General features: G+C 53.5%; 1 protein-coding gene across 1 annotated transcript in view; it reads left to right on the top strand.

The window, feature by feature from the left end:
* The window catches only part of BRD4 (bromodomain containing 4), a 64742-nt gene that overhangs the window by 26846 nt on the left and 24366 nt on the right, over positions 1 to 13530 (top strand). The window contains exons 7-13 of the mRNA XM_054398779.1: positions 1253 to 1533; positions 3221 to 3580; positions 4193 to 4321; positions 5191 to 5400; positions 5962 to 6164; positions 8019 to 8320; positions 10502 to 10612. Of these exons, the coding sequence (XP_054254754.1) occupies positions 1253 to 1533; positions 3221 to 3580; positions 4193 to 4321; positions 5191 to 5400; positions 5962 to 6164; positions 8019 to 8320; positions 10502 to 10612 (1596 nt within the window). The remainder of the gene's footprint in view (positions 1 to 1252; positions 1534 to 3220; positions 3581 to 4192; positions 4322 to 5190; positions 5401 to 5961; positions 6165 to 8018; positions 8321 to 10501; positions 10613 to 13530) is intronic.

The following is a 13530-nucleotide window of genomic DNA, read 5'->3' as shown; positions in this document are numbered from 1 at the left end:
GAGGACTTGGTTAGTGCTGGTCCTGGAGGGTCAGTTGGGCAGGAGCCAAGGAGGACTTGGTGGGTGCTGGTCCTGGAGGGTCAGTTGAGCAGGAGGAGACAAGGAGGACTTGGTTAGTGCTGGTCCTGGAGGGTCAGTTGAGCAGGAGCCAAGGAGGACTTGGTGGGTGCTGGTCGTGGAGGGTCAGTTGGGCAGGAGCCAAGGAGGACTTGGTGGGTGCTGGTCCTGGAGGGTCAGTTGAGCAGGAGGAGACAAGGAGGACTTGGTTAGTGCTGGTCCTGGAGGGTCAGTTGAGCAGGAGTCAAGGAGGACTTGGTGGGTGCTGGTCCTGGAGGGTCAGTTGGGCAGGAGCCAAGGAGGACTTGGTGGGTGCTGGTCCTGGAGGGTCAGTTGAGCAGGAGCCAAGGAGGACTTGGTGGGTGCTGGTCCTGGAGGGTCAGTTGAGCAGGAGCCAAGGAGGACTTGGTGGGTGCTGGTCGTGGAGGGTCAGTTGAGCAGGAGGAGCCAAGGAGGACTTGGTGGGTGCTGGTCGTGGAGGGTCAGTTGAGCAGGAGGAGTCAAGGAGGACTTGGTGGGTGCTGGTCCTGGAGGGTCAGTTGGGCAGGAGCCAAGGAGGACTTGGTGGGTGCTGGTCGTGGAGGGTCAGTTGAGCAGGAGGAGTCAAGGAGGACTTGGTGGGTGCTGGTCCTGGAGGGTCAGTTGAGCAGGAGTCAAGGAGGACTTGGTGGGTGCTGGTCCTGGAGGGTCAGTTGGGCAGGAGCCAAGGAGGACTTGGTGGGTGCTGGTCCTGGAGGGTCAGTTGAGCAGGAGGAGTCAAGGAGGACTTGGTGGGTGCTGGTCGTGGAGGATCAGTTGAGCAGGAGGAGTCAAGGAGGACTTGGTGGGTGCTGGTCCTGGAGGGTCAGTTGAGCAGGAGCCAAGGAGGACTTGGTGGGTGCTGGTCGTGGAGGATCAGTTGAGCAGGAGCCAAGGAGGACTTGGTGGGTGCTGGTCGTGGAGGATCAGTTGAGCAGGAGCCAAGGAGGACTTGGTGGGTGCTGGTCGTGGAGGATCAGTTGAGCAGGAGCCAAGGAGGACTTGGTGGGTGCTGGTCCTGGAGGGTCAGTTGATAGGAATCAAGGGGGCCATGGTGGGTCCTCCAGGGTCACCTCCAAGCTGTTGCTTCCCTCCTGAGGACCACCTTGTGGCCGCGGTCCCTCCGTGGCGTCTCTGCCACTCCCAACCCTTCCCTGCCTGTCTTTGCTCCCAGCAGTGACGTCCAAGCCTGGCTCCTCCGCGGTCCCCAACGCCACCCAAGCCTCGTCCCCGGCGCCGCCGGTGCCGCCGCAGCCTCCTCTGCCGTCGGCGCAGCCTCCGCACCCCTTCCCCGCCGTCACCCCCGACCTCCTCGTGCAGCCTCCCGTCATGACGATGGTGCCTCCCCAAGCCCCCGTCCCGCCGCCGGCCCCCCAGGCCCCCGCGCCACCAGCCCCGGCCCCGCAGCCCCTCCAGTCCCACCCGCCGGTCATCCCCACGCCCGCACAGCCTGTCAAGGTGAGTCCCCACCGCAGCCATTCACCAGCAGCGCTGCGTCAGCATCCCTTCATCAGTGTCGATTATTCAGCATCAGTTAATTGGTATCCCTTCATCAGCGTCGATTAATCAGTGTCGATTAATCACCATCGATTATTCTGCGTAAATTAATCAGCATCGATTAATCACCATTGATTATTCCTTATCAATCAGCACTGATTAATCAGTGTCGATTAATCACTATCAATTATTCTGCATCAATTAGTGTCAATCACGATTATTCAGCATCAATTAATCACCGTCAATTAATCACCATCAATTATTCATCATCAATTAATCAGCATCGATTAATCACCATTGATTATTCTGTCACAATTAATTAGCATCAATTAATCACCGTCAATTGTTCCACTTCAATTAATCAGCATTGATTAATCAGTGTTGATTCATCACCATCGATTATTCAGCATCAATTAATTGGCATCAGTTAATCGGTGTTGATTAATCATCATCGATTATTCAGCATCAATTAATTGGCGTCAGTTAATCAGCAACAATTAATCAGTGTTGATTAATCTGCATCGATTAATTAGCGTCAATCAGCATTGATTAATCGGCATTGATTATTAAGCACTGATTAATCAGCATCGATTCGTGTCAATCAGCATCAATTAGTGTCAATCCACTTCAGTTAATAAGCGTCAGTTAATCAGCATCGGTTAGTGTCAGTCAGCATCACCTGATCAGCATTGATTATGCAGCACTGATTAATCAGCATTGATTAATTAGTGCCAGTTAATCAGGATCAGTATTCATCAGCATCGATTAATCAGTGTCAGTTTATTAGCATCAATTGATTAGTGTCAGTCAGCATCGATTATCTCAAGGTCTTCCATGACCCCCATGGTGTAGAACTGTCCGTGGTTGGTCAACTGCTTGCCCTTCAGCCTTCATCTTGCACTTGGGTTTGAAGGCCATGGAGGCTCCAGGCTGGGGGCAGAGCAGCTGGAAAGTGCCAGGTGGGAAAGGCCCCGGGGGGCTGGAGAGGAGCCAGCAGGGACCAGGTGGCCAAGGAGGCCACCAGCAGCCTGGGCTGGAGCAGGAGGAGCAGGGCAGGGATGGTCCCCATGGACTGGGGGCACTGGGGAGGGCACCACTGGGGTGCTGGGGTCAGGTGTGGGTCCTGAGCCCAAGAAGGACATTGAGGGGCTGGAGAGTGGCCAGAGAAGGGCAGGGAAGCTGGGGAAGGGTCTGGAGGAGTTGTGAGGAGCAGCTGAGGGCCCTGGGAGGGTTGAGGCTGCAGCAGAGGAGGCTGAGGGAAGCCCTTCTGGCTCTCTGCAGCTCCCTGCCAGGAGGCTGCATCCAGCTGGGGCTGAGCTCTTGTGCTGAGGGCTGGCAGCAGAGGAAGCAGCCTGAAGGTGTCCCCAGGGCAGGCTGAGGTTGGCCAGGAGCAGAAATGTCCTCCCTGAAGGGCTTGGGCAGGCCTGGCCCAGGCTGCCCAGGGCAGTGGTGGAGTCTCCATCCCTGGAGGGCTTTGGGAGCCCTGGAGCTGTGGTGCTGAGGGCCCTGGTTTGGTGGTACCCTGGCTGTGCTGGGTGAAGGGTTGGATGTGATCTTCAAGGTCTTCTCCAACCCATTCCATGGTTCTGTGACTGTTGGTCGAAGCCAAGCCCAAGGAGGTCCTTTTGCTGTGTGTCCCTTGGTGCAGACAAAAAAAGGGGTGAAGAGGAAAGCAGACACCACGACGCCGACCACCATCGACCCAATCCATGACTCTTCATCGCTGCCCACCGAAGCCAAGTCCACCAAGCTGGGGCCCCGGCGGGAGAGCAGCCGCCCGGTGAAGCCTCCCAAGAAGGACGTCCCAGACTCCCAGCAGCACGCAGCAGAGAAGAGCAGCAAGGTCTCGGAGCAGCTCAAGTACTGCAGTGGCATCATCAAGGAGATGTTCGCCAAGAAGCACGCGGCCTACGCCTGGCCCTTCTACAAGCCTGTGGACGTGGAGGCTCTGGGCCTGCACGACTACTGCGACATCATCAAGCACCCCATGGACCTCAGCACCATCAAGGTGAGCCAGGGGCTGAGTGGCAGGAGCAAGGAGATCCTTTCTGAAGCCTCCTCAGATGTCCACCAGGTCCATAGGGTTGGGCAAGATGACCTTCGAGGGTCCCTTCCAACCCAGTGCAGCCTGGGAATGGTTTGGACCTGGCCAGGCTGGAGAGCAAGGGGGAGAGGAAGCTCCTGAGGTGCCGCCAGGCCAAGGGCAGGATCCTGCTCCTGGGCAGGGAGGAACAAGCTCCTTCCCTGGTCCTTAGAGCTGCTTCCAGTACCTGGAAAGGGCTCCAGGAGGGCTGCAGAGAGACTGCAGGGACATGACCAGGGGCAATGGCTTTAAGCTGGAGCAGAGCAGGTTTAGATTGGATGTTAGGACCAAGTTCTGCACCATGATGGTGCAGGAAGACTGGAACTGGGTGCCCAGGGAGGTGGTCGAGGCCCCAGCCCTGGAGATATTCCAGGTGAGGCTTGACAAGGCCCTGGGCAGCCTGATCTAGTTGGGGATGTCCCTGCTGACTGCGGGGGGCTTGGACTGGATCAGCTTTGGAGGTTCCTGGACCGTTCTATGATTCGTGGAGTTGTGACCCCAAATTTCCCAAGCCTGCTGGTTCTGTCCCCGCTGCAGTCCAAGCTGGAGGGCCGGGAGTACCGCGACGCCCAGGAGTTCGCCGCCGACGTCCGGTTGATGTTCTCCAACTGCTACAAGTACAACCCTGCGGACCACGAGGTGGTGGCCATGGCCAGGAAGCTGCAGGTGAGGCCTCACAGCTTCACTTCTGGCTCAGCCTCGGTGCTCTTGGACTTGGTTTTCCTCTCCTGACCTGAAATGGGTCAGTGAAGGATCTCCAGGGCTTCAGGAGGTGCTTGGTGAGCCCGTGGGCTCAACCACTGCCATTGGTCATCTCCATGCCCCCATGTCTGGGCCACTCCCTGGGGTCTCCTTGGGTGGACCTGGGAGAAGTCAACAGCTCCTGGTGTTGGAGGAACCCATAGAGGAGCTCCACAAGGGGATGAAGAGCTCCAGCCTTTGGTTCTTTGACCACCCCAATGTTGTCCTTCATGTCATGTCGCCAGGACAGGCTGGGACCATGAGAACCTCAGGAGGTTCTACAAGGCCAAGTGCAAGGTCCTGCACATGGGTTGGGACAACCTCTGCTGTCAGTCCAGGCTGGGGATGAAGGGCTGGAGAAGGAGCTCCATGGAGAAGGCTTTGGGGGTGCTGCTCAGGGAGAAGCTCCCCAGGAGCCAGCAAAAACGAGCTCCCAGCCCAGCCCCAGGCAACATCTCCTGGGCTGCACCCCAGAGTGTGGGCAGCAGGTGGAGGGAGGAGGTTGTGGCCCTGTGCTGGTGGGAGCCCAGCTCTGGAGTCAGGGACAGGGACCTGGTGGAGCAGGGCCAGAGGAGGCCATGGAGGTACTGGGAGCTCTCTGCCATGAGGCCAGGCAAGAGAACTGGGGGCTTCAGGGTGACCTTGGAGCTTCCAGGGATTGATCTCCTTGGGACTCAGGGTGTGGTGGAGCAGGGATCCATGGGGAACACCTTGGGGGGGATGCCAACCACGCCAGTGGTGTCCTGCCTGCGGGCGCTGAGCCCACCCTGAGTGGTTCCTGCCCTGTGTCCCAGGATGTGTTTGAGATGCGCTTCGCCAAGATGCCAGACGAGCCGGAGGAGCCTGTGGTGCCAGCCTCCTCCCCCGTGGTGGTGCCACCCCCCACCAAGGTGGCACCGCCGTCCTCCAGCGACAGCAGCAGCGACAGCTCCTCGGACAGCGACAGCTCCTCCGACGACTCCGAGGAGGAGAGAGCTCAGCGCCTGGCCGAGCTCCAGGAGCAGGTACCAGGGGCTGGGGGGAGCCCCCTGGAGGGCTTGGCTCCAAGCTGGAGATGTTCCACTTGGCCACCAGCAGCTCCAAAGCGCTGCAGGGGTGGGGAGGTTAGTGTGGAGCACCAAGGAACTGGGGGATCTTCAGGGTGGTCCCTCCTGGTGGGACTCCCAAGGGGAGGGATTGGCTTGGGTGGTGTCTGCGGGGGGGAAGGATGTTGGGCAGCAAGCAGGAGGCCTGGGATCAGGTAGGGCAGCTGGGGTCAGGACAATTGGGATCAGGTAGGACAGTTGGGATCAGGACAGCTGGGATCATTCAGGACAGTTTGGATCAGGACACTTGGGATCTAACAGGACACTTGAGATCAGGCAGGCTGGTTGGACTTGATCAGCTTCAAGCTCTTGTCCAGTCCATCCCATCCCATCCCATCCCATCCCATCCCATCCCATGCCATGGTTCCAAGCTGGATGATGTCACAGTAAACAAGGAGGAATTGTGGGGCATGGAGCACAAAGTGGACAAGGAGCAGGTCCCAAGGGTCCTGACCTGGCTCTGTGCCTCCTGTCCCACAGCTCAAGGCTGTGCACGAGCAGCTGGCAGCTCTGTCTCAGCCCCAGCAGAACAAACCAAAGAAGAAGGAGAAGGACAAGAAGGAGAAGAAGAAGGAGAAGCACAAAAAGAAAGAGGAACTGGAGGAGGCCAAGAAAAGCAAAGCCAAGGAGCCACCACCCAAGAAGGCCAAGAAGACCAACAGCAACGCCTCCAGGTCAGCCCTGTCCCATGTGCTAATTAATGATGGGATCCTTGATGAGCTGGAGAGGAGCCAGCAGAGCCCAGCTGGACAAGAAGGCCACCAGCAGCCTGGCCTGGATCAGCCAAGGTGTGGGCAGCAGGAGCAGGGCAGGGATGGTCCAGTCTGGACTTGGGGGCACTGGGGAGGCCACCACTGGAGTGCTGAGGTCAGATTTGGGTCCCTCAGCCCAAGGAGGACATTGAGGGGCTGGAGAGTGGCTAGAGAAGGGCAAGGGAAAGGGCTGGGGAAGGGTCTGGAGAAGAGGAGAAGGGTCTGGAGAAGTTGTGAGGAGCAGCTGAGGGCCCTGGGGGGGTTGAGGCTGCAGCAGAGGAGGCTGAGGGAAGCCCTTCTGGCTCTCTGCAGCTCCCTGCCAGGAGGCTGCATCCAGCTGGGGCTGAGACCTCTTGTGCTGAGGGCTGGCAGCAGAGGAAGCAGCCTGAAGGTGTCCCCAGGGCAGGCTGAGGTTGGCCAGGAGCAGAAATGTCCTCCCTGAAGGGCTTGGGCAGGCCTGGCCCAGGCTGCCCAGGGCAGTGGTGGAGTCTCCATCCCTGGAGGGCTTTGGGAGCCCTGGAGCTGTGGTGCTGAGGGCCCTGGTTTGGTGGTACCCTGGCAGTGCTGGGTGAAGGGTTGGGCTCAGTGATCTTAGAGGTCTCCAACCCAACCCATTCCATGGTTATAAGATCTTGCAGCTCACCTCTGTCCCCAGGCCTCGCCATGGCTGTTGAGACTTTGCCCAAAACCTGGTGAGCACCACCGTGGCTTGTCCTAGGGCAGAGGACTTTCTGTGACTCTGTTGGCCTCATCCCTTACTGACCTGGGAGGATTTTGTACCCAGATCTCATTTGTTAGCTCTGCTGGTGCTGGATGCACCACCAATGGTGCTGGATCCACCTCCATCGCTTCGGAAGCTAAGATGATTCCAATGGTGACATCATGGAGTCCCCAGAGCTGGTTTTGTCTCTTCTCAAGAGCAGGTTGAGCTCAACTTCGGGTGTCCAAGAGCAGGTTGAGCTCAGCTTGGGGTGTCCAAGAGCAAATTGTGCTCAGCTTTGGGAGTCCAAGAGCGAATTGGGATCAGCTTTGGGTGTCCAGAAGCAGGCTGAGCTCAGCTTTGATTTCTAAGAGCTGCTTGAGCTCAGCTTTGATTTCCAAGAGCTGCTTGAGCTCAGCTCTGATTTCCAAGAGCTGCTTGAGCTCAGCTCTGATTTCCAAGAGCTGCTTGAGCTCAGCTCTGATTTCCAAGAGCTGCTTGAGCTCAGCTCTGATTTCCAAGAGCTGCTTGAGCTCAGCTTTGATTTCCAAGAGCTGCTTGAGCTCAGCTCTGATTTCCAAGAGCTGCTTGAGCTCAGCTTTGATTTCCAAGAGCTGCTTGAGCTCAGCTTTGATTTCCAAGAGCTGCTTGAGCTCAGCTCTGATTTCCAAGAGCTGCTTGAGCTCAGCTCTGATTTCCAAGAGCTGCTTGAGCTCAGCTCTGATTTCCAAGAGCTGCTTGAGCTCAGCTTTGATTTCCAAGAGCTGCTTGAGCTCAGCTTTGATTTCCAAGAGCTGCTTGAGCTCAGCTTTGATTTCCAAGAGCTGCTTGAGCTCAGCTTTGATTTCCAAGAGCTGCTTGAGCTCAGCTTTGATTTCCAAGAGCTGCTTGAGCTCAGCTTTGATTTCCAAGAGCTGCTTGAGCTCAGGATTGGTGTTTGAGAGCAGGTTGAGCTCAGCTTTGGTCCCCATGGTTGATGAAGCTGCTGGTTCCTGCTGGGATGGTTGGGACCGTTCCAGGGGTTGGTCCCCAGGAGCTGCTGGGGGGTCGGAGCGGTGCCAATCGTCCCTTTCCCTGTCGCCAAGCAGCAAGAAGGAGCCGGTGGCCATGAAGAGCAGCAAGGGCCCTGCGGGCTACGAGTCGGAGGAGGAGGAGAAGTGCAGGCCCATGTCCTACGAGGAGAAGCGGCAGCTGAGCCTGGACATCAACAAACTGCCCGGGGAGAAGCTGGGCCGCGTGGTGCACATCATCCAATCGCGAGAGCCCTCGCTCAAGAACTCCAACCCCGACGAGATTGAGATCGACTTCGAGACGCTGAAGCCGTCCACGCTGCGGGAGCTGGAGCGCTACGTCACCTCCTGCCTGCGCAAGAAGAGGCGGCCCCCAGGTAGGCCCCAGCGGGCAGTGCAGGCCCCGCCTGCCAGCCTAGGCCCCAGCGGGCAGTGCAGGCCCCGCCTGCCAGCCTAGGCCTCAGCGACCAGTGCAGGCCCCGCCTGCCAGCCTAGGCCTCAGCGACCAGTGCAGGCCCCACCTGCCAGCCTAGGCCTCAGCGGCCAGTGCAGGCCCCAGCAGCCAATGAAGGCCTCAGCAGCCAGTGTAAGCCCCAGCAGCCAGTGCAGGCCCTGCCTGCCAGCCTAGGCCTCAGCGACCAGTGTAGGCCCCAGCCACCAATGTAGGCCTCAGCAGCCAATATAAGACCCAGCAGCCAATGAAGGCCTCAGCAGCCAATGTAGGTCTCAGCCTCCAGTGCAGGCCTCAGCAGCCAATGAAGGCCTCAGCAGCCAGTGCAGGCCTCAGCAGCCAGTGTAGGCCTCACCCACTACTTTTAGGCTCCAGCCAGCAATTTAGATCCCAGCCTCCAGTGCAGGCCTCAGCCACCACTTTTAGGCCCCAGCCTCCAGTGTAGTCCCCAGCAGCCATTGAAGGCTCTGCCTTGCTTCTGGGCTGGGAACTCTTCCCCCTTCAGTGACAAACAAGGCTTTGGGGCTCTTCTTTCATGCAATTTCTGGAATTTTGGTTCATTTTTACATATTTTGGTTAATTTTTAGATTTTTGTTTCAATTTTGCAGGTTTGTTTTATTTTGCATTTCATTTTCTTTGGAATTTTTGTTGAACTTCTAAAATTTCCTTTTGGGTTTTGCATTTTCTTTTAATGTTTCATGTTGAATTTCTTTAATGTTTTCATTTAAATTCTAACTAAAATCAAAATTCAAACTAAAATTAAATGGAATTTAAATTACATTAAATTTGACCAGGGATTTGGGACACTTCTTTGAGTTAATTTCTAAAATTTTGGATAATTTTAGAATTTTTCATCCAATTTGATGAGTTTCTTTCCATTTTTCAATTCTATCTTATTTAATTTCTTAAATTTCCTTTTGGTCTTTGCATTTCTTCTTAATGCTTCAGATTTAATTTCTTTACTGTTGTAGCTTTAATTAACGTTTTCAACTTAACTTCATGAATGCTTTAAATTTAATTTCTGTGAATGTTTTCATTTAAATTAATTGGAATTAATTAAATTAAATTTGAATTAAATTAATTTAAATTAATTTGAAAATAAAATTACATTAAATTAGTTAAATCAATAGTAAAATAAATAATTATACTACTAGTAAATGAATAGTATAGTAATGAAATCTAAGTTAATCTAATTTTAAATTTCATTTAATTTTGAAATTTTAAATTTTCAATCAGTTGAATTTTTATTTTGAAATTTTAATATCCAAAATTTTCCCTTCCTAAACTTCTGTTCCTTTTTCAAATGTTCTTTCGTTTTTAAATTTTATTTCCTTGGATTTCCTTGAATTTTATTTTTAAATCTCCTTTAATGTTTGCATTTAAATTAGATTGCATTTAAATCAAACTTAAATACATTTAAATCAAATTGCATTGAAATTAAATTAAAATTTTATTACATTTCAATTGAGTTAAATTTAATCTCATTTCACATTTTGAAACTTTCAACTTCTCTCTCAGCTTTCTTTTTTAGTGTTTTGAAATTTTAATTTTCAACATTTTCTTCCTTCTCTAAAATTTGATTCCTTTTTCAGAGCCTGGGGAAGGGTCTGGAGGAGTTGTGAGGAGCAGCTGAGGGCCCTGGGGGGGTTGAGGCTGCAGCAGAGGAGGCTGAGGGAAGCCCTTCTGGCTCTCTGCAGCTCCCTGCCAGGAGGCTGCATCCAGCTGGGGCTGAGCTCTTGTGCTGAGGGCTGGCAGCAGAGGAAGCAGCCTGAAGGTGTCCCCAGGGCAGGCTGAGGTTGGCCAGGAGCAGAAATGTCCTCCCTGAAGGGCTTGGGCAGGCCTGGCCCAGGCTGCCCAGGGCAGTGGTGGAGTCTCCATCCCTGGAGAGGTCCCCAAGCCCTGGAGCTGTGGTGCTGGGGTGAAGGTTGGACTCAAGGAGCTTTGAGATCTTCTCCAACCCTCCCCCATTCCACAACTCCATGGCACAGAGCAGAGCCTTGGTGCTCAGCCCAGTGCCTGCTCCCCGAGGTACCTGCTGGGGGTGGGGGGCTCAGGCCTCTGAGGTTTAAGGAGAGTCTGACCTTGGCCTCCTGTTGTCTCCTCCCAGCAGAGAAGGTGGATGTCCTGGCTGGCTCCTCCAAGATGAAAGGCTTCTCCTCCTCCGAGTCGGAGAGCAGCAGTGAGTCCTCCTCCTCCGACAGCGAAGAGTCCGAAACAGGTTAGACTCAGCTGCCCCCTCCCCAGGCCTGCCCCTGGCCTGCACAAATAAAACCTTTTGAGCCCTGCCTCAGTCTTCTAATTATTGTTAGTGTGGTCTGCAGAGCCAAAAGGCCTCCTCCCCCCTGCCCTGCCCTGCCCTGCCCTGCCCTGCCCTGCCCTGCCCTGCTCAGCCTGCCCTCCAGGTTGGCATCTGGGTGGTGGAGCTCTTGGTTCTGGTGGTTCTTGAGCACAGTTTGCTTCTCAGGTCCAATGTGCTTCTTAAACCCAAGATGAGGCTTGAACCCAGCATGGCTCTTGGGTCCAGCAGGGGTCTTGAACCCAGCAAGGCTCTTAGGTCCAGCAGGGGTCTTGAACCCAGCATGGCTCTTGGGTCCAGCAGGGGTCTTGAACCCAGCAAGGCTCTTGGGTCCAGCAGGGGTCTTGAACCCAGCAAGGCTCTAGGGTCCAGCAGGTGTCTTGAACCCAGCATGGCTCTAGGGTCCAGCAGGGGTCTTGAACCCAGCAAGGCTCTAGGGTCCAGCAGGGGTCTTGAACCCAGCAAGGCTCTAGGGTCCAGCAGGGGTCTTGAACCCAACATCTCTCAGCCCTTCCTTGCTTGGATTTTAAGACCTTCTAAGGTGGTTTAAGACATTTTGAGACCTGTTTAAGCCATCTTAAGACCTGTTTAAGCCATCTTAAGACCTTTTTAAGGCATTTTAAGACCTTTTGAGATTGTTTAAGTCTGTCCCAGGGATGGTTTGGGGCATTTTAAGACCTTTAAAGATGGTTTAAGACATTTTAAGACCTCTTGGGATGGTTTTAAGTCTCTCCCAAGGATGTTTTAAGGCATTTTAAATCCTTTTTGAGGCATTTTAAAACCTTTTTGAGGCATTTTAAAACCTTTTTGAGGCATTTTAAAACCTTTTTGAGGCATTTTAAATCCTTTTTGAGGCATTTTAAATCCTTTTTGAGGCATTTTAAATCCTTTTTGAGGCATTTTAAATCCTTTTTGAGGCATTTTAAATCCTTTTTGAGGCATTTTAAATCCTTTTTGAGGCATTTTAAATCCTTTTTGAGGCATTTTAAATCCTTTTTGAGGCATTTTAAAACCTTTTAGGATGGCTTAAGACGTTTTGTGACCTTTTAAAGGCAATTTAAGACCTTGTAAGATGCTTTAAGACTGTTCCAAGGATGGTTTAGAGCATTTTAAGGCATTTTAGAACCTTTTAAGATGGTTGAAGACATTTTAAGGCCTTGTAGAGGCCTTTTAAGACCTTTTAAAAGCATTTTAAGACCTTTTAAGGTAGTTTAAGACATTTGAAGACCTTTGAAGGCATTTTTTTTAAAACTTTCAAGATGTTTTAAGAGAGTTCCAAGGACATTTTAGGGCATTTTAAGACTCTTTCTGTCCCCACACCTTCTCCTCTTGGCCCATGGTGACCTCACTGTCCCCACCCTGAGGTGCTTCAGCTTGGCTGCTGTCAAAATCCATCCAAGCCTTTGATCCCTGCTCCATCATCCTGGCACTTCCTGACCTGACCTCAGGATTAGCTTCAGAACTTCCTGGCAAGCTCCAGCCCTTGCCTGGCAGCTGTTAATGAGATCCAGCACCTTAATGACCTTTTAGCCAATTACTGAGGCTTCTCTTTGCCCAGGGAGCTGCTGTGCCCCCAGGTCAGGCATCCCCAGCCAGAGCAGCTCTCTCACAGCCCCAGCAAGCCTTGACCCTCAGCAGCTCCAGAGGTGAGGCCTCCCTCCACCACCTCCAGTGTCCCACCACCCTCAGGAGGACTTCCTAGTGTCCAAAGGGCTTCTTCTTGATGCCCAAAGAACTTTGCTCCTGATATCTATCTTCCCTGGTGTCCCAAGAGCTGCTTCTTGATGTTCAAGAACGTCTTCCTTATGTCCAGGATCTTCTTCCTCATCTCCAAAGAGCTTCCTAATGTCCAAGAACTTCTTCCCAATGCCCAGGAACTTCCTAATGTCCAAAGAGCTTCCTGATGTCCAAGAACTCCTTCCTAATGTCCAGGAACTTCTTCCTTCCTCATGTCCAGAGAGATTCCTAATGTCCAAGAACTTCTTCCCAATGCCCAAGGACTTCCTAATGTCCAAAGAGCTTCTTCCTCTTGTCCAGAGAGCTTCCTCATGTCCAGGAACTTCTTCCTTCCTCATGTCCAAGAGCTTCCTAATGTCCAAGAACTTCTTCCCAATGCCCAGGAACTTCCTAATGTCCAAAGAGCTTCTTCCTCATGCCCAGAGAGCTTCCTGATGTCCAAGAACTCCTTCCTAATGTCCAGGAACTTCTTCCTTCCTCATGTCCAAGAGCTTCCTAATGTCCAAGAACTTCTTCCCAATGCCCAGGAACTTCCTAATGTCCAAAAAGCTTCTTCCTCTTGTCCAGAGGGCTTCCTGATGTCCAGGAACTTCTTCCTTCCTCATGTCCAAAGAGCTTCCTAATGTCCAAGAACTCCTTCCTAATGTCCAGGAACTTCCTCAGGCTTCAAAGGGAGGAAGTCTCCTGCAAGAGCAGCAGCACTTTGGGTTCTGCAGCCCAGGGGACAGAGCTGAGCCTCCCCCTTCAGCTGCCAGGCCCCAGAGGTGCTGCCCCCAGGGGGTCTTTGTGCTTTAACTCTGTACTTAGCAATTGGTGGATGCAGATGAGTCCAGGCTCCATCCTGGGAGCACCCAAGGAAGGTTTTGTGCAGGGCATGAGGCCCTGGGAGCCTCTCCTGGCCGCAGGCATCAGGGGTTGGTCAGTGGTGAGGCTCTGGCAAGGTCAGGCTTTGGTGGCAGGAGCAGATCTGGGGCAGCTTAACAGCAACCTGGGTGGGCTCTGCCTCTTCATCCTCTCCTTTGTTCCATCAGTCCCCTGGGAAGTGTTTCCCAGGACCACCAGAGGACTGGGTGAGGGGCAGGAGTGACACCACTCTGCTAATT

This window comes from Indicator indicator, unplaced genomic scaffold (genome assembly GCF_027791375.1).
Source record: "Indicator indicator isolate 239-I01 unplaced genomic scaffold, UM_Iind_1.1 iindUn_scaffold_105, whole genome shotgun sequence".
Classification (NCBI taxonomy): domain Eukaryota; kingdom Metazoa; phylum Chordata; class Aves; order Piciformes; family Indicatoridae; genus Indicator; species Indicator indicator.
The sequence above is the reverse complement of the archived record's forward strand: the minus strand, read 5'-3'. Positions and strand labels throughout refer to the sequence as shown.